Genomic DNA, 18,027 nt, shown 5'->3' with positions numbered 1-18,027 from the left:
GAGAAAATAGATTGGGTCTTATAATTAGGACCAAATAAAAAGTCAAATTGGGTCTTATAATAAGGACCGGAGGAGTATTATTTTAATTAATATCTCTGTATTTTCCGTAAAAATTTGTAAGAATATTTAAAAAAAAGGGTCCGAGTGCTTTAAAACAAATAAAAACGATACAGTCATAAGTAATCAAGTTAAGGATGTTTATTTCAAATTTAAACTGTTTAAACTAAATTGGAGTTGTTCATATTTTATTTTATTCATATAATTTTAATATTTTTTATTTAAAATTAGTAGAGTATAAGGTAAAAATTAATTCTGTAACATTAATAATGACGTTGTAACCTAAAAATAAAACTTTAATAAACGATACAGCTGCTCACGCCATTGGGAGGAGTTGAGGCGGGGACTAGCGTCCGGTCTGAGATGGAGAGGCATGTGGGCCTACACTCCCAGGTTGCGCTTCTCCAGAATCTTTTTGTGCGCTGTGAAATACTGAAATATCGCTCCCGTGTCTTCATTTCCTGAGAGCCCCAACAAGAAGTCAAGAAGGAGTAACGGGTCTACCTCATTAAGATTGATCTCGCCTGCGAAAGAAACTCCAGCGCTGTGTACAGTCTCTACATCCCGATATCTTTGTATCTGCAGAACTCCATCAGAAGTGAGATTAACCTCAATCCTAATTGTAATGATTAAACCCACCTCGCAATCGCGCAAGCCTCTTGATTCGCGGCACTCCATCGATTCCTGTATGTTGCAGCTCCATAGTTGGAGGCCTTTTCAATGCCAAACTACTCCTACCAAAATCCTAGACTCTGATTCCCACATTAATGCTAACCCTAAACCATATTACTCCTCCTCTAATGGCATCCATACCAAGCGCCCCTGCCTCTCCGACCGCACCACCTCGTCCTTCTCTGTGGATGCTATTGATTTGTCTAAGCTGAGCTTGATTGACGATTATAAGCCGATTGCAGCTGGTCACTACAGGAGCGGTAGCTACCGCTTAATCGCTCGCAAGAGGCGGCGCCGGGGGTCCAGGTCTGTTTCGGGTCGGAGCAGCGATCGCAGCGGGACCCGTAGATGCTGCTCAGTTGGGGCTTCGGCAGCATATGGGACATGCTCTGATTTTCCGGTGGCGATGGGTACAGATTCGAGCGGGGAGCTATTTGGAAATGGTGATGCGAATTGGTCATCGGATGTGAGTGAAGCGAAAAATTCGCGGAAGGATAGAGACAGGGAAGGTGGTAGCGGAGAGAAGGAGAATTTGGGATTGGGCATCGGTGTAACTGGGTGTTCTGATGCTAACGGAAATGAGTCTGGTTATGGAAGTGAACCCGGTTATCGGGGGGATGCAGAGTTTGGTTATGGAGACGAGCTTGAAGAGGAGGAGGACGAAACGCGATTATTATTTTGGGGGGATCAATTTGAAGGTATATTTATTCTCTTTTCTTTTGGATTTTGCTTCTTGAGTCCCTTTACTCTGTTGTGAGGTTTCTTTTCGTGCATGAGCTTCATTTTCGAAAATGTATACCTTTGTGCTCACTCTTTGCTCCTCTGTGATCAAAAACTGGTCTAGTGATGTGGTATAATCATGAGCTTGTTGCTTTGTTTGCATGGTATTTCTAGAGGTTAGTGGCCGGAATGAGTTAAAGTGAGTTTGTTTATCGTCTTAGTGGGATATGTTGCATATAGCCATGTAGCCTGGGCCTGGGGAATCGCTAACGCAACCTTCTTTTAGGCTCGGTTACTGGAAAAATTATGAATCATTAGCACTTTGAGTTTATCCATTATTACTTATTGATACGGTATCGGGAAGATGTTTCCTTGCACGAAGGTTAACCCCCCCCTCCCCCCCCCAAAAAAAAAATCATCCTAGGTTTCTAAATTTTGATGAACCTTCTGACTATTCATGTGTGATAATTCTTAGTAATTCAGTGGGTATTTCCAGTCTTCGTTGCTGGAGCTAGTTAAATTAAAGATGCACCACTTGAAGAGTTAAAAATCTGAGATGAAAATGTAGTAGCAAAATTTAGGTTTGAAAAACCCTCTTGGCATTGATATGAAAGGGACCAACCTGACCATACCTCTCAATATGGCCAATTTTGTGCAATGTAGCACAAGGGCTATTGCTACTGTTAATGAACTCTTCCATCTTGCCTACCAAACTAGCTATGTTATTGGGCAGGATAATATCAATGTGAGTTGGGAAATGAGTCATGCAAAATGGGAATGTCGAGGAAAAGGGGGGCTATTGCACAATCAAAATTGAGTTTAGAAAAGCATGTGATAGAGTTAAGTGGGGTTTTGTGAATAATATTTTGAAAGAAGCTGATATTGAGGACAACCCTCACTTGTTATTTATGCATTGCATAACGATTACATCATTGCTACGGAAAGGAGCTGAAATAGAATTCTTTTAGCCCAAGGATTGAGACAAGGAGATTTGTTCTCTTCATATCTCTCTCCTTTCCATGAATAAATAGCTCCATATTATAAGTCACTAGTGGAAAGGGGATTATGCAAGATCCCTGATTCAGCTATTAAGTGTTTGAGTTGAAATTTGAATTGGAGAAAATCATGCAAGGGAAGAGCGAAGCTTAACTGTGACCGTGATGGCTCCATGAAGTCTAATGGCAAGGCCTCAAACCGTGGTGGAGTAATTCATAACAACCATGGGGGAATGGATAATGCGGTATTATAGGAACATAGGGAGCTGCACAATACTCAAAGCTGAGGAGTGGGAACTCTTGGAAGGCTTGACGCTTGCTTGGTGTCCGATACAGATACATGGAGGCAGAAACAGATGCTCAAAATCTGGTGAATTATCCGTCTGATCATCCTCTATGCACACCCCCTAACTCGGTCGTTCTTGCATCGGTATCTTGTTGAGAAAGGATTGGCAAGTGATTATCTAGCATATTCCATGGAAATGTAATTGAGTTGTGGGCAAAGTGTGGGATGGTTTATCGTGCCTTACCATATTCACAAAGGTTCCACCTTTCATAGGAATCCTTGTTCTGAAAGATTCTTGTGGGATCCTTCGTCCTAGCCATGCAATTTTTCCTTTTTTTTTTGCTTTTTTTTTTTGGGGAGGGTGGGTTTCAGGTTTTGGCCCTTGGGCCTGATGTCTCCTGCAAAAAGGTTGATGGGATGGGATGCCTGTTACAAGTATAAAGTCCCGAAAATAAAATGACCATGTGAGTGAATATTAGATTGGAATACAACAGCACGGTGATTTGGTGGGAGTTGGACGCAAGCAATCTAGCGGCTGAAATTGTTAAGAAATAGCTTTCTATGGATGTTCCAGTCTAAAATTGTATGATGAATTTGAAGTGAAAATCTTTTTTATCTGGCTTAGGAATGAGGGAAGTCGATTGTGTTGAATAATGACAATGCAGTGCTGATAATAACTTTGTTGGGAAGCAAAGAAATTAACTATTATGAAGATAATGCTTCAGTTTAATTTAAGCACTAAGACAGTGGGAGATTAGTGTAGTCTTCATAGGAGGGATAAGGTTCATCTGAGATTGGTTTCATTATTTGCATCTAATGGGGAGTTGTTATTCTGTTAATCGCTTAATGATTTGAAATGTAATCAGTAGTAGTTGCGCATATTTGAAAATATTACAGGTCGAGTGTCATATTTGGGTTCTTGTATGATTTCCTTTATAATTAATTTCACTGCTTGGGGTACGCAAATAGAAATAAATACTCACAAAGCAGCTGAAGAATTATAAGATTTTGGAGTTTATTGACTGCTTTTATGGTATCAGCTTTTCACTCCATTTTTCAGTTCAAATAAGTAAGTTGTGATATGGAGACTAACTTTGCATCCATTGCACCACCTGTAGGTTCGAGAATGGAAATGGTGGGGGAGAACAACCTACTAGATCACAAGTCCCATCATAGATGCCGACGTAGGAAGCAAGATTGTAGAATGGTGGATGCATTGAAGTAAATTCCGTGATACGCTCATATTTGGCCAAAACAAGGTACCGAGCATGTCAGCAAGTTGAGCAGGTGGATCTGTGAGCCTGATACGGCTTTGCTAAATTGTGAGATCTACTTGATTCCTTTTGACAAGGAAACTAAGCCTTGACTAGTTGACTGTTAACCATAATCACATATTGATATTAATTTTAAATTATTTATCAATATTGATGATTTTTCTTTTGTTGTGTGATTGCCTTGAAAGATTCATCAAATGTTTTCGCCTGAAAGCGCGCCTGATAATTAATCCTGCAGACGGCTGGGTATCACATGTCGCTTAATTGATAATAAGGTTAATTAAATGTTGGCGCACAGAGTTTTGGGAAATTTTCAAGATCTGAGGGCAAAACCATACTTGTTCTTTGGAAGTTTGGCCTGACAGCTGAGGCATAATTTTTTGTTTAGTAATTTCATTTGCACCTTGAAATGAATTTAATATATTGACCCACCAGTTAATACTGTTCAACGAAACGTCTAAGATGAATAAAAGGGAAACATACTGTAACAACTAACGTGATAAAACAATCTGAACAATGTGAAATAAATCATAATATATGTCCCTCTACTCAAAAAATTGATCATGACATGCCTATATGTTACTTAGGAGTTAAGAATTAAGTAGCACCACCGATATTAATTATTATGTTTATTAATTTTGATTTTATAAATATTTGATATGATTTTATCTTTTTTAATATTTTTCCTTGATTTTTTTTACCAGCATATTTTTTCTTTGACTGACACAGTAAAGAAGGGATTTTTTTACATGGAATTTTTTAGCATTCATATTTATTTTGTACGATCCCTTTCTCCATGTTTTCTTGACTTCTGGAAGTCTTTGCATTTATCAACCTAAGATTCTACGCAAAATCGCAAATTAAATATACAAGTTAATAAATAATTTTTTTTACTGCAATAAAGACGATGTTCCGGGATTGGCAAAAAAAGGGGGGGGGGGGAGGCAATGTTCTGTGGCTTCAATCGAACATCCCACCTTGTCTGCTCTCTCGGTCCCATTCCCAACTTTGACAACAGTAGTCATATGCTATTTAAAACATGATTGTAGCCAAAAAAAAAAATAATAATAATAACTTTATAAATTGTCCCTTTAAACATGTTAATACTGAAACTGATAAATTAAAATAGGGTTCTCTTTCAATATATGAATGAAATTATTGTGAGACAGGGCTCAGAATTAATGATCCAGGACAAATGCAACTGAATTACCATCTCAATAATGAGCCGTATTAGCAGCAGCCGGCCAATTCTTTGTGGCATAAGCCAAACCTCCTGATCACTTGTATGATGTTCTGTCCCCGCGAATCGAAGCCTCTCATTTGTGGGTATTTTAGTCAGCTTCATAATCATTTCCTTTTCGTCATTTTCTAACTAATTGTTCTCATTTTTACGTGCAGAAACTAGAAGACAGACACTTCATGTATTGAAACCCCACATGAGATTTACGTTGCTTATCGGTTCAACGTCTCATTCAGTCACCTGATCGTCTTGTTTTTGTTCGCGTGATCATCTCCTTTTCATCTCCACTTTTTACTTGAACAGAGATAGAGATTTCACGTTGAGGATAACGATTGGCGATCTGGTGTCTTCCCCTTCTTTGTTAAGTCGACGTTTTGTGGATGATCTTTCTGCATAATTTCTACTTAGGGTCTAGTGGAAGAAACAAAAGACATAAAAGAACTTCTTACATTAGAATTGAGAAGCCACGCTTACAAAACAGAAAATGTGTACTTATGCTAGCAATTAATCAACTAAAATATGGCTTCTGATATCGGGGAAGGGTTTCTGTCGGCTGTTCAATGAAACGGATAGCTATGAATGTTGAATGCCAATTATATTTTGGGTTTCATTGCTTGAACCGACAAGTCTGGAGATGAGCATCACAGGCATTAATGAGAGACCCACCTTTCATTCACATGTTCCTAATTTGGACTTACTACCCATCTCATGTCCACCATCCCTAATCCTTTTCTTAAATGCATTCACTACTCTCTTGCCTATTCAACTAACCCCCTCTTCCCCTTCCTCTATTGAAGACCTTTCACCATAACGAGCATGAGATCTGATGATGCATTTAAGGAGCCTACCTTCTGAGCTGATTTCACACTTGGAAAACTTTTTTCTGCTGCAAACTATATGGTCATTCCTACCTCTTCCATTGTGTTAACTGAATACCAAACTAGCAGCACAACAAACACCTCTTGTTTCATTATCTTTCAACTTTTCTCATTATAAAATGACCACACTCCCATGTCTAGTTTTCCTTCTGCTAGTGTTCTTGTTTCCTTCTTTCCTGACAAATACAGGCCATTTGGTTTCTGCAAAAGGGGGCAATTATGTCAGAGACGCATGCTCGGTGACTATGTACCCAGACCTGTGCATCCACTCTTTAGCATCATTTTCCAACACGGCCAGAGGGAGCCCGAGCAAGTGGGCCCGAGCAGGAGTGTCGGTGACAATAACCGAGGTTAAGAATGTTCAGGCACATCTTGCCAAGTTGAAGAGATACCGTCGTCTGAGAGGAAGAAGCAGAGCCGCTCTTTCGGATTGCATCGAGACCTTCGCAGATGCGCTTGATGAGCTTCACAGATCCCTTGGTGTGCTCAGAAGGCTAAGCAGAAGCACGTTTAGTGACCAGATGGATGATCTCAATACATGGATAAGTGCAGCTCTCACTGACGAAGATACTTGCCTTGATGGGTTCGAAGGCCAAAAGGAGGGGCAAATTAAATTGCTGCAGAATCAGGTTCTGAATGTCTCTTATATAACCAGTAACGCTCTCGCACTTGTCAACAAACTCGCCACCACAGGCCTGGGCAGCATCGCCGATCCATGATATAGCAAGTGTAGTGAACTGTTAGTTTGATTTTTTTATACTTTTGCTTTTTAAATCGTCTAGGAAATGACGCTGTCCCCTGAGAAGAAATAAAGAAGGCCGAGGCCTACATCACCAGATGCCTCTGCATAGTCTGTTTGGCAGTTACCACTCTAGAACCGTGGACACCGCTTCCTATCGGGTGGTGTTGTATAATCCTGAGAACCTGTCTTCCAACGTTGTTTGTCTTATGGGCTTTTTTACCGATCATATCTAATTGACCATGGAAATTGAGAGCCGTTGGTTTATTAACTGTGATTGATTTTTTTTTGGCCGGTAATTAACTTTGATTGAATGGTTCAGGAAAAGAGACATCTTTATACGGAGTTACGTAACACCTAAGTTAGCTGGCGACACTTCTAACTGTTTCACTATTCAGTACTCAGCTCATTGTTTCCGTCAACAATACCCATATATATATATATATATATATATATATTTATTTCAAAAACTATGGTGTTATTATTCAGAAAACAGAAGTCAAAATATGGGATTGGGGGTTGAAACCGCACGTCGCCTGGGTGGCTCTGCAGATGGGCCTTTGTAAAACGGGTTTGGGCTGGATCCATCGGCCCAATGTCGCCAGAACCCTGTACCCACTTGATTTTGCAAATACAGTTCGTTTAAGGAGGGAAAGAGTCCCGTGCTATGAAAACACAAACGAAGTGTTCAGTTGCAATTAAGCTTAATAAATCGAGGATGATTGCTACTGCCACGCACATTACAGGCTGGCATTAGTGAAAAACGTGGTATGACCAGAGCATCCCATTTTGGCTGCTGCTTTTGAAGTGAATGATACGGAGTATATACATACAGTGCCTCTTTTGTTGCGTGGCATACATGTATCGTCTTATATGTGCGTAGTAAATATGAATGATGCTTCCAAAATGAGTAACTTTAACTTGATAAGTTCCTTCCAACATTCAATTATGTAGGATCCTATGCACATTGGAGCCTCCGCCGACCAAACCAGAGCGGAAAATAACAGGAAATAAGGCACTGAGGATCCCAAAACTGGATGTTATCACTGGATTTAGAAGCTTCCTAGAACCCAGTGGTGTTTTGTGTTGAATTTAATGATTACTTGAATCAACAAATGAATAATTGATTGAAGCAAGCTGAGTTGTACCGCTCCAACCAGTGCATCTGTTAACATTGGTTTAGAAATGGGGCAGAAACGCACATGATTGGCACACATCACACGCCACCACTGTCTTGGAGTACCTGTTTAATTACCCAAATCTTGTTACCTAAGTGACATGATGTGGGTGTCGGCACCCAAACACACACACGCGTTTGGTTTGTCCAGTAATTAGTTGCAGCTCCAGTTAGAAATTTAATTGTGACGTGGCTTTTTCTTTCTGAGGAGTGAGAAGCATAAATCACACCATTGGCGAGGTCGCTCTGGTAAATCAACTCAGTCTCTTAGCATTTAGGAAACCAACTTTGTTCTCCATCTTAGCTGTCAAGTTTTGCTAATTAACTTCATCACTAATCGAACCCAACTTAATCGTCTGAAACCATGGCTTTCTTGTATATTCTTGAGTCGAATAGATGCATCTTGCATGTCTCCCTGCATCTAATCCTTGCAGTTAGTTAATTTAATTCAAAATGGGTGTATGGTAATACCTGACATATACATAGTTAACCAAGAATGTACAAGAATAGATACATGTACTGTGAGTGTGATCCAAAAATAAAATAAAATCGCAGTGCACTTTTTCTCAATAAATATTGTTCTATTTGGCACGTCATTAGAAATCATATATAGACATGTTTTATGTAAACGGAGACAAAACTTTTCTCACATACTTACTGTAAATCATAATTGAGAAGTTATTTATAGACTATTTCAAAGGACGAGCCTATATCCACATTAAATCAATTATAGACAATTAAAGTTACCACTGTGCAAATGACTGAATGTTAATTAAAACATCTCGAACTCAAGATATTCCCCTCATTGTCGCATAAAGAAGTATAGACATTATTCATCGGTCATCACATAGAACTAGATTATTTGGTAAAACGAGAAGGAAAGGGGGGGGGGGTAAGGTACAATTAAGTTGGGGATTTCGCTTCAAAATTCCAAAGTTTTTGACTTTAGAGCCTCTCCCCACCCTTGTTTGGTTGGGGGGTTTGCAGGAATTGGAGGGAAGAGGAGATTTTTACCCACCACCCTCTCTTTCTTTCTTTCTTTTTTTTTTTTAAAATGCAATGGATAATTCTCATTGCAAAGTAAACTATACAAAGTTAGGTAATATATAAGTAATAGGATTTACATGATTAAATTGAAAGTGGAAACACAAACTTTCTAAAAAATGCCTAACTAGCACAAATACCTATCAAAATATTTTCAGCAGTATAATTCTCATTGAAAAAGAGATGGTGATTTCTTGCTTTTCATAATTTCCAATCTCATCTTTTAAAACAAACAAAATATTAAATTAAATATTAAAATTTATTTTTCCCTCTTCTGTTTTTTCCCCATTCCGTTGAACCAGACATGATTTAAGCTCCACATAATTTATTGTAGCCGGCGCCCTCAGGCTAAGGGTGGACAGTGGACACGCAACAAGAGAGAGAAAGGAGAGCAACAGATAACCAGAAAACATAAAGAGAGCCCCCGATACTGTGGTACACGTACGAACCAGGGCGAATGATATTTTTGAGAATACAAAATATTCTTAGATTCTATCACATCAATAAAATTTATTGTTATCTCTCTATTACTTCAATCAATAAGATAACGTACGTGTGGTTTGAATTTAAAAGGGTGTTTGGTATTAAAAAAAGTAAAAATATTTTTTCACAAATCAAGATAAGTTTTTATTTTTAAAATTATTACTTTGATTCTATTTAAATACTTTTTAAATAGCACTGAATCTCTATCATGTACTTGTAAGATCAAACGAAGAAATGAGACACTGATTGAATCTACATGTATGATTATAATTTAAACAAATTTAAATTAAATCATATATATATATCCTATATTTATATGGGATCCGAAATTCAACGTTTACATTGACGGACGAGGCATATAACATCACAGATTAAAAAAAATAAAAAATGTTGTTGTGAGTCGTAACTCGTAATGTGGCATTTGGATGAAGAAATTGATGGTGACGAGAAAAATGGAACTAATTGATGTATAATTACGTTGTTAGAAATGGGTTGAATTAATATGCTTGTTACCTTGAATGTATATCAGGTCGAACAAAGACGACTGGATGTTTGTCCTGATCAAAAGCCTGATGACGAGCCTTACGGCCAACAGGAAATCTGTAAATAACTACTGAAACGCAATAATTGATTTTATAATGGGTGATGAATGATGATACTCATATGGGGCCGGGTGGACGGGCAGATTTGGGGCCGGCCACACCCCCGTCAACTATTTGAAAACTCATCTCGTACACCCTGTGTCCCGCCACCCCAACTTCCGGCAAAACAATTGGAGTTTCCTCGTGTTCTTTTTTTTTGTTTTTGAAACTTGACTTCAAAATCGAATGGTATCTCGTTGAAGTATTACTAATTTACTGTTGCCTTTTAAGTACCAAGGCGGAGACTGACTGAATCAGAAGGCTAGACGCGAGAGCAATGAGGCCGAGAAGGGACGACGGTGACCACTCTCACTCTCCCAAGACACAAAAAGCATGGCTCTCTGTCACCCTCACTTGCCAAAAACGCCTCCTTTTCCTCCTCCTCGGCGTCGCTCTCGCCACCTTCTTCTTCACCCTCTCGCCCTCCTCCTCCACTTTTCAATATCAACCACTTGCCATCTCTTCTTCTCGTCATGAATCCCATCACTGGCTCCAAAACCCCGTCATCGATCCCTCGCTTGCCTACGGCGCCCCCGTTCATTGCGGCGGGAAAATTCCGCTGGGTATTAAGAGGAAGGGGCTTCGGAGCGTGGTGACGGGTGGGGCGGGCTTCGTCGGGTCACACCTCGTGGATCGCCTCATTGCCCGAGGCGATAGCGTCATCGTGGTGGATAATTTCTTTACTGGGAGGAAAGAGAACGTGATGCACCACTTTGGGAACCCCAGATTCGAGCTCATCCGCCACGACGTTGTCGAGCCTCTCTTGCTGGAGGTGGATCAGATCTATCATCTGGCTTGCCCCGCATCCCCTGTCCATTACAAGTTCAACCCTGTCAAGACAATTATATCCTTTTGGAATTCTCCCTCTCGTCTTCCCGCACTTTCTTCTTTTGTTTCTGCAATTTCAATGCTTTGGATTGTCCCCCCCCCCCCGGGGGGTTTTTGGGTTGTCCTTGATGGTTGTGTTCACAAGACCAATGTGGTGGGAACGTTGAACATGCTGGGACTGGCCAAAAGAGTAGGCGCAAGGTTTTTGCTAACCAGTACGAGTGAGGTTTACGGTGATCCTCTGCAACACCCTCAGAAGGAGACCTACTGGGGCAACGTCAATCCCATTGGTGGGTACCATTTCTTTCTCTGTTTCTCCCGCTACTTTCATCACAGTATTTGTCGGTGGCCGGACTAGGACGTATCTCGTTTATTTGTTTAGAACTTTAGATCAATAGGGTGTTACTGGTTATGAGATTAATACTCTTCATCTTTGCCGGTAATTTTGAAATTGTGACGATGGGCGTCGAGATTTTGGTAGCTGCATAAAAGTAGTAGAGAACACTTTTTTCCATCGGCTAGATTCATGGGATATGGCAAGCGGACGTAGATTATATGGGAAGGGAAACGAGGAACCCGTGATTTAGTAGACTACAAAACGATGGAGCGACGCATAGTAAATTCAAATTGAAATGGGGAATGATAATGAATGAAGGGCACGTATGGTGATGATGGTTTAGGAGGGGGCATTTTGGTCCTTGGTCACCTGACAAAGCGGATTCTGCTTGTCTGTTTGTAATAGGTGTCCGAAGCTGCTACGACGAGGGAAAGCGTACGGCCGAGACTTTGACCATGGATTACCACCGAGGAGCCGGCGTTGAGGTCATCTTCATGGACCCTTTTTCTTTTTTTTTTGGGCCTCAAAAGAGCAAAATCTTACTTACCTGTTGCTATACTGACAATATTCAGTCTGAGATAGGCAATTCCATTTCTTGTTTATGCAGGTAAGAATTGCCAGAATCTTTAACACCTATGGTCCCCGAATGTGCTTAGATGATGGTCGCGTTGTCAGTAACTTCGTTGCTCAGGTCGGTTCCTAATCTTCCCCGTCCCGGCCACCACAACTACCCAAAATATATATAAGATAATAAATAAATACTTCTCCGGCTCTAAATATAGGACTCATTTTATAGTATAAGACTTATTTATGTTACAAAATAAATCTTATATTTAGAACGGAATGAATAGATTACATACCATGGAGTGGAATGGAGAAGTGAGTTGTGGTGTGGGCTTCATTTGTGAATTGATGGCGTTGATGCAAGCACTAAGAAAGGAGCCTTTGACTGTATACGGGGACGGGAAGCAGACAAGGAGTTTCCAATATGTTTCTGATTTGGTGAGCCCACACACCTTTTCCTTGTCTTTTGTGTAAACTTAAAACCCTTGATTTGTATCTTTTTCCCCCCATGCGCGCGTCTTCTGCTTACGTAACAGAGATTTCATGACCCGTCTCTTTTGTATTTGCCAAGGTTTCTTCTTAAATGCCGTCCGTTCAATGGCTCCAGGACCATGCTTCATGACGCCTAGATTGATGAAGTGGAGGATGAACACTTGTAGTCGCGCATATAGAGTGAAAAATCATGAAAAATCAAATGTTATGGTAATTCTTATGTCATTGCGCCGGTATGAGTGTAATTGGCGACGGTACCATAGGGAGGCTTCTGAATTGATGATTAAAAAATATGATGGGTGCGTGGGTGCAGGTGGAAGGTCTGATACGCCTCATGGAAGGAGAACACGTGGACCTTTCAATCTTGGAAATCCCGGTGAATTCACCATGCTTGAGCTTGCCAAGGTAAAACTGTTTTTTTTTTTTTCCTTTTTGGGTAAAAAGGCTCGGAGCAGGGGCATTGACGATAGGGAACGAGGAAGCATTGAAGTGTGTGGGCGATACTTGTGTAGGTAGTCCAGGAAACAATCGACCGGGATGCTAAAATAGAGTACAGGCCCAACACGGAGGACGACCCCCACAAGAGGAAGCCTGATATCAGCAGGGCCAAGGAGCTGTTAGGTGGGAACCCAAGGTGACCTACGCACCGGCCTCCCTCTTATGGTTGCTGACTTCCGCCAGCGGATTTTTGGTGACCACAAGGACGCTTCAACAACCACCCCCGCTTAATTTCATTATTAATTCATCGCGCACCTTTTCACTTTGATCCTTTTTTTCCCATCTTGCCAAACACTTATGTTAGTTACTGCCTCAGCATCATTTGGGCTCTAATGCTTTCTTAGTCGTCTGTTCGTTATTCATTCTCAATTTTTTTTAATTATTATTATTATGTTATTACCCTCCCCGTAAATAAAGATTAGTTGCCTCTGAGCCTCGGGTATCCATTTATCTTATTTTCCTTTTTTTTTTTTAGTTTTTTAATGAGATTATTGCCCTCTTCCGTTATCGTTATTATCATTTATCTACCCGAGTCCCATAGCTCATTGGAAGGTTCGGGGGCAACTCTTGCTCCAGAAGGCGCGTATATATAATTAAAATCAGTGGCGTCCAACTCCAAAAGTTTGAAAGCAAATAAAATTACAGGGTCGATACAATAATTCTACATTGCGGAGTGATGTTGCAAACGCCGTCCTTTCAACCCACAAAAATAGCTAGGACACGCTCGTGTTTTCCGTAAACGCTGCTGCGTTTCATTGCCTGGCAATTGCGAAGCAGCTGTCGTGACTTTCTCGACCCCATAGTCAATGGTCTGGCTGTGTTCAATTGGAGGAAGAGTAGTGCGATTTTGAACGGCATCACCGGCTCGCTTGTCGAGCCAATCTATGATGTCGGAGAACACGGTGTGGATGTTTTCGTCGGGCTCGCCAGATGTCAAGCCATGCCACATCTCTGGGTACAGTTTGATGGTCTTGTCTTCACTGCTGGCTCGCTCGTACAATGCCCTGCTCACTTCCGGATCCGTCACCGTGTCCGCCTCTCCATGCAACACAAAGAATGGCAGAGTCACCTCGTGCAGGCTCTCTTCCAGATTCATGCTGGTTCGTAGCATTTCTAGTGCTGTTTTCAGCCTTGGCTTGTCCTGATATATCAACTTGTTTCTCCTTATCTACAGGCGCAATACACTCGCTCGACTCATCAATCATTGCTCAAATGTTGGGATTTTTGAAACGAATATTTCGTTCCTTGCTATTAAAAGGAAACAGAGGGAGAGGTTAATGCTCACCGTTTCTCGTTTGGCAGGGTCTTTAAAGGCTGAATTAATGACATCTTTGGTGGGCACAATCTTCCATGCCGGTATGACATCTTCCACTGTCGTCAAAATGCTTATAACCACGGGGTGTGGCTTCACCTTCTCTGATATCTGCGAAGCAGCGGGATCATTCCATTGCGATCTACCGCATTCGAATGAATGTCTGCAAGAGACGAATATGAATACGTACGTACCTTGCACATGGGGGCGACGAGAACGGCGCCGTCCCAGAAGTGGGGGTCCTTTTTATGCAGGAGCAAGGCCACGGCCCCTCCCATGGACTCTCCATACAAGAACCTGCCCTTTGCTTCATAATCTTTGAGCTCTGAAATGCCAAACTGAATTGATATGAGGCAGGGGACCAAGTGCTGATGAGCATGGGAAAGGAATGGATATGGAATGCGTACCGGTAAGAGACTTGAAAAAGTCATAGCAATCGTTAACAAGGTTGTCAAACCTTCTGATGTAACAGCGGGAACCTTCAGAACGTCCATGTCCTTCGTAATCCATTCCAAACACGCCATACCCAGCGCTCGCTAGCCTCACTCCACATTCTACATGTGCACCCAATCATCAGTCATGGCAGAGCATTTATGTTTACAGTCCACAAATATAGACACATAAACTGGGTCAATTCATTTCTACTGTGCACTGCACACATTTTTTCAGAGATAAGTTGATCTCATGCCGTGTTGCTTGCCACCAAAAAATTGACAGAAGATAGGTATTGTGCAGGGCACCATGGGTGCCTTGAGGGTTGAGAATCGCAGAGAAGCCAATCGTTATCCTTACAAGAATGATGAAAGCGAACGCCAAAATAATCGCCATCTCATGTTTCGTGATCGATCACGATAAATTACATTAGTTTTTTTTTCCCCTACGTTTTTAATTATATGATATTTAGAGTGCTCTTCTTATTTCACAATGTTCCAAACTGGCAATTTTCTGTATGCAAAGAGATAAAATAAAATCCGAAGTGGGAAAGGAAAATAATTGAGAGGCGCTGTCATGGAAAAGATATGATGGAATGACGTGGAAGAAGGGGAGAAGGGCCCGTACCCACTCTGATAATTGGGAAGGGTGTGGGTTGGGTTGAGGTGACGTCGGTGGAAGACTCGGATGCTGCCAAATCTTTACCTTCTCCCCCACGCATCAATATCAGGCCATTTGAACCTATGCAGAGCGGCACGCTTTCTTTCTCCCCCTTGCATGTTTTCTTCTTGTTCTTTTTATTTCCGCTAATATTTGATTTGAGGAATTCCCTCCACACACATAACTATTCATCTAGGAAACCCAGATTCCAAAATATCAGGACCTAACATCGCCTTCTTATCCTTCTCCAGCTATGCAGGCGTACCAAATATGGCCTCATATCATCACTTCGAACCTCCAACTTTTAAAATGAATTGAACCAACATTTCAACTGTAGTATTTAAACGTCTTTATTTCTATTGATTTGTTGCTGTATCTTATCCTTAATATAAGAGTTAAAAGTTAGTTTGATATTTAATTTGATCATAAATTCACTGCCTTTTATCTGTGTCTTTATAATAATTGCACACATTAAATGTTTCATTAAATATAATTTTAATTAATACATATGATTAATAAGTGTGTTTTAAGAAAAATAACATTCATTTTATATTTAACTAATTTTTTCATCTGTTTAAATGAATAAAGACGTGACGTAGGATATCATTATTTTATTGTGGTACAGGGCCCCGAGTACCTTAAAACAATAAATGTTGGATTGGTGGATAGGTACTAAAAGCAGGGCCTGTTACGCGCCATCAATATCAAACCTGGTATCCTTTTGCTGCTGGAAAAGAGGTGGTATGCTTGTATATATGTGTGCGTGTGGATCATACAAGCGTGAGTTGTCAACGCCTTTTATAGACGGGATTCGATCTAACCAAACTTTGGGAAATCTGAGAGTTAATTCGGAGAAAAGCAAGCGAGAGATACACTAAAAAGAGCAGCAAGAACCGGTCAACAGATTTAGCAAGGGGATGGGTCCACGTAGATATAGGTGAACTAACATCTGTATGTGGAAATCTAATCAATTTCAAGCCTAGAAGGGGTAGGTGCAGCCTTGTAATTTTCCATTCTACGCTCTTTATCTTCCCTTCCAATTTTCTTTCTGTAGGAATGACTTGCTCCCGTATCCTATTTCACCACTATCTTCCAGAGTTCTACTCATATCCTATCCTCTTGGTCGTTGAATAATTCAGGGATTGCATAATCCTCAATAAAAAAACTGATACTCGGTTTTTTTTCCCCATGAGCGCATTATTATTATTTTTTTTTTTAGTGTTTAGTGGACACGGCAAGTAAGAAAGTCGTTAAAATTTTGCAGTGAAGGAGACGCGTCCCCCATTCAAACGGTTGGAAGTGGGTGTGGGAGGATCCATGGGGTGATCATTGCTGTTCAAGAATTAAGAGTATGAAAAAGAGGAAGGAAGGAAATTTATTACCTCGCATGGAGCGACTGCATTCCATACCATACCCTGCGATCATTAAGTAATGTAAATTAAGTTAAATATATATACAGTGGCACCCACTTGAGGCTTTAAGAGAGAAGGAGGGGGGAGGGTACCGTGGCAGAGGAAAACAAGAGCCTTGGGAGACGAAAGCGGCAACCAAGCGCAGGTGAAGAGCCGCACTCCCCTGGAGTTCCTTCTGTATCCCTAACGTATAACTCATATGTTAATCATTCTGGATGAACACACACAAGACGAAGAAGAAGAAGAAGAAGAAGATTATGAGGGAGAGATTTACTTCTTGATATTCATACTCTAAATCCATGACGGAATGGGATGAGGGCGAGGAGAAGAAGCAAAATATAAACGACAACTTTGAGTCGCAAATTAAAGTTGGGCCGTGGTTATAGGAAGGAGGAAGAGAAGAGAGAGAGAGAGAGAGAGAGAGAGAGAGAGGTATATGGCAAAGAGATGGCTAGAAACGTGAGGGTCAATGAAACCGTAAGATATTTATAGTGGGATTATGAATGAATAGTATGCCGCAACGGCAGTTGCAAGAAAAACAGAGAAAGGGAAAAAGGCAACCAATTGATAAATAAGTAAACAAAGCGGTGGGTGTGAACAGAACCGCCCATTCCGCGTATCCTCACGCAAGTGGGGACTTTATTTTTCTTGAAAAATATTTTTTTTGATACTGAGGATCAGATAATATTAATAAAAGGAAAAAGGTAATGTCAATTTAGTACATTTCAATTCAAAATGTTATTTAATGATAAATTAATAATTGAATGGATAAAAATGGAATCATAAACATAGCCGGAGACGTGTGCAATTAACAGTTTTAAGAGAGAATTGCATTTATGGTTTCAGGTTTCAACATCTAAAAGGAGAACGGAAGTTTGTACAGTTAATGTGAAAAAATTAGGAAGATTAGGATATTTTATTCTTTTCAAATACATTAGAAAAGTGAAAGGATAAAAATATCCCTGACGATTAAAAAAAAAAGAAAAGCTATTCCGTAGAAAGAAAAATTCTTTCCTCCCTCATCGTCTCTTCCAGCATCAAGAGAAGATGATATGGAACGGTTCAGTGGCAGCCTTGTCTCCTCCGTGACCGTCGCCGTTTCGCCTCCTCTCCTCCTTCAAGCTTCTCTGCAGCACGCAATCCCTCTGGATCCGAGCCTCATCTCCTCCGTGACTGTCGTCAATTGAGCTTCTTGAAAAGTAGAATGGCGTAACCATTCTTTAGATTTGGAATGTACGTTTTTGGTGTGTGATTTTGAGGTTCTGACTTATAGTTGTGGTTCAAGT

General features: G+C 40.6%; 3 protein-coding genes and 1 pseudogene across 6 annotated transcripts; 3 read left to right on the top strand and 1 right to left on the bottom strand.

Moving 5' to 3' along the window:
* Window positions 1-488: 488 nt before the first annotated feature.
* On the top strand, window positions 489-4,175 carry LOC114738050 (uncharacterized). Its single transcript, XM_028926061.1, has 2 exons — window positions 489-1,427; window positions 3,849-4,175. The coding sequence occupies exons 1-2, from the start codon at window positions 683-685 to the stop codon at window positions 3,953-3,955; spliced, it is 852 nt and encodes a 283-aa protein (XP_028781894.1). The 5' UTR covers window positions 489-682; the 3' UTR covers window positions 3,956-4,175.
* A 923-nt stretch (window positions 4,176-5,098) lies between these two features.
* LOC114738075 (pectinesterase inhibitor 6-like) lies at window positions 5,099-7,132 on the top strand. Its single transcript, XM_028926092.1, has one exon. The coding sequence runs from the start codon at window positions 6,242-6,244 to the stop codon at window positions 6,839-6,841; it is 600 nt and encodes a 199-aa protein (XP_028781925.1). The 5' UTR covers window positions 5,099-6,241; the 3' UTR covers window positions 6,842-7,132.
* A 2,851-nt stretch (window positions 7,133-9,983) lies between these two features.
* LOC114738069 (UDP-glucuronic acid decarboxylase 4-like) lies at window positions 9,984-13,357 on the top strand (annotated as a pseudogene).
* A 125-nt stretch (window positions 13,358-13,482) lies between these two features.
* On the bottom strand, window positions 13,483-17,435 carry LOC114738071 (caffeoylshikimate esterase-like). Of its 4 annotated transcripts, XM_028926086.1 has the most exons (7): window positions 17,016-17,435; window positions 16,834-16,924; window positions 16,712-16,744; window positions 14,645-14,791; window positions 14,432-14,562; window positions 14,211-14,348; window positions 13,483-14,093 (listed from the first exon to the last, which is right to left on the bottom strand). In XM_028926086.1, exons 1-7 carry the CDS (start codon window positions 17,040-17,042, stop codon window positions 13,587-13,589), a joined length of 1,074 nt encoding a protein of 357 aa, XP_028781919.1. In that variant the 5' UTR covers window positions 17,043-17,435; the 3' UTR covers window positions 13,483-13,586. The 4 variants fall into 4 exon arrangements, with proteins under 4 accessions (XP_028781919.1, XP_028781921.1, XP_028781920.1 ...); XM_028926088.1 differs by lacking the exon at window positions 17,016-17,435 and having other exon boundaries at window positions 14,432-14,575; window positions 16,834-16,886; XM_028926087.1 differs by lacking the exons at window positions 16,712-16,744; window positions 16,834-16,924; window positions 17,016-17,435 and adding an exon at window positions 15,297-15,687.
* Window positions 17,436-18,027: the final 592 nt, after the last annotated feature.

This window comes from Neltuma alba, unplaced genomic scaffold, assembly GCF_004799145.2.
Source record: "Neltuma alba isolate B1F8T4 unplaced genomic scaffold, ASM479914v2 tig00013522_pilon, whole genome shotgun sequence".
Lineage (NCBI taxonomy): Eukaryota > Viridiplantae > Streptophyta > Magnoliopsida > Fabales > Fabaceae > Neltuma > Neltuma alba.
This window is presented reverse-complemented; position numbering and strand designations above follow the sequence as displayed.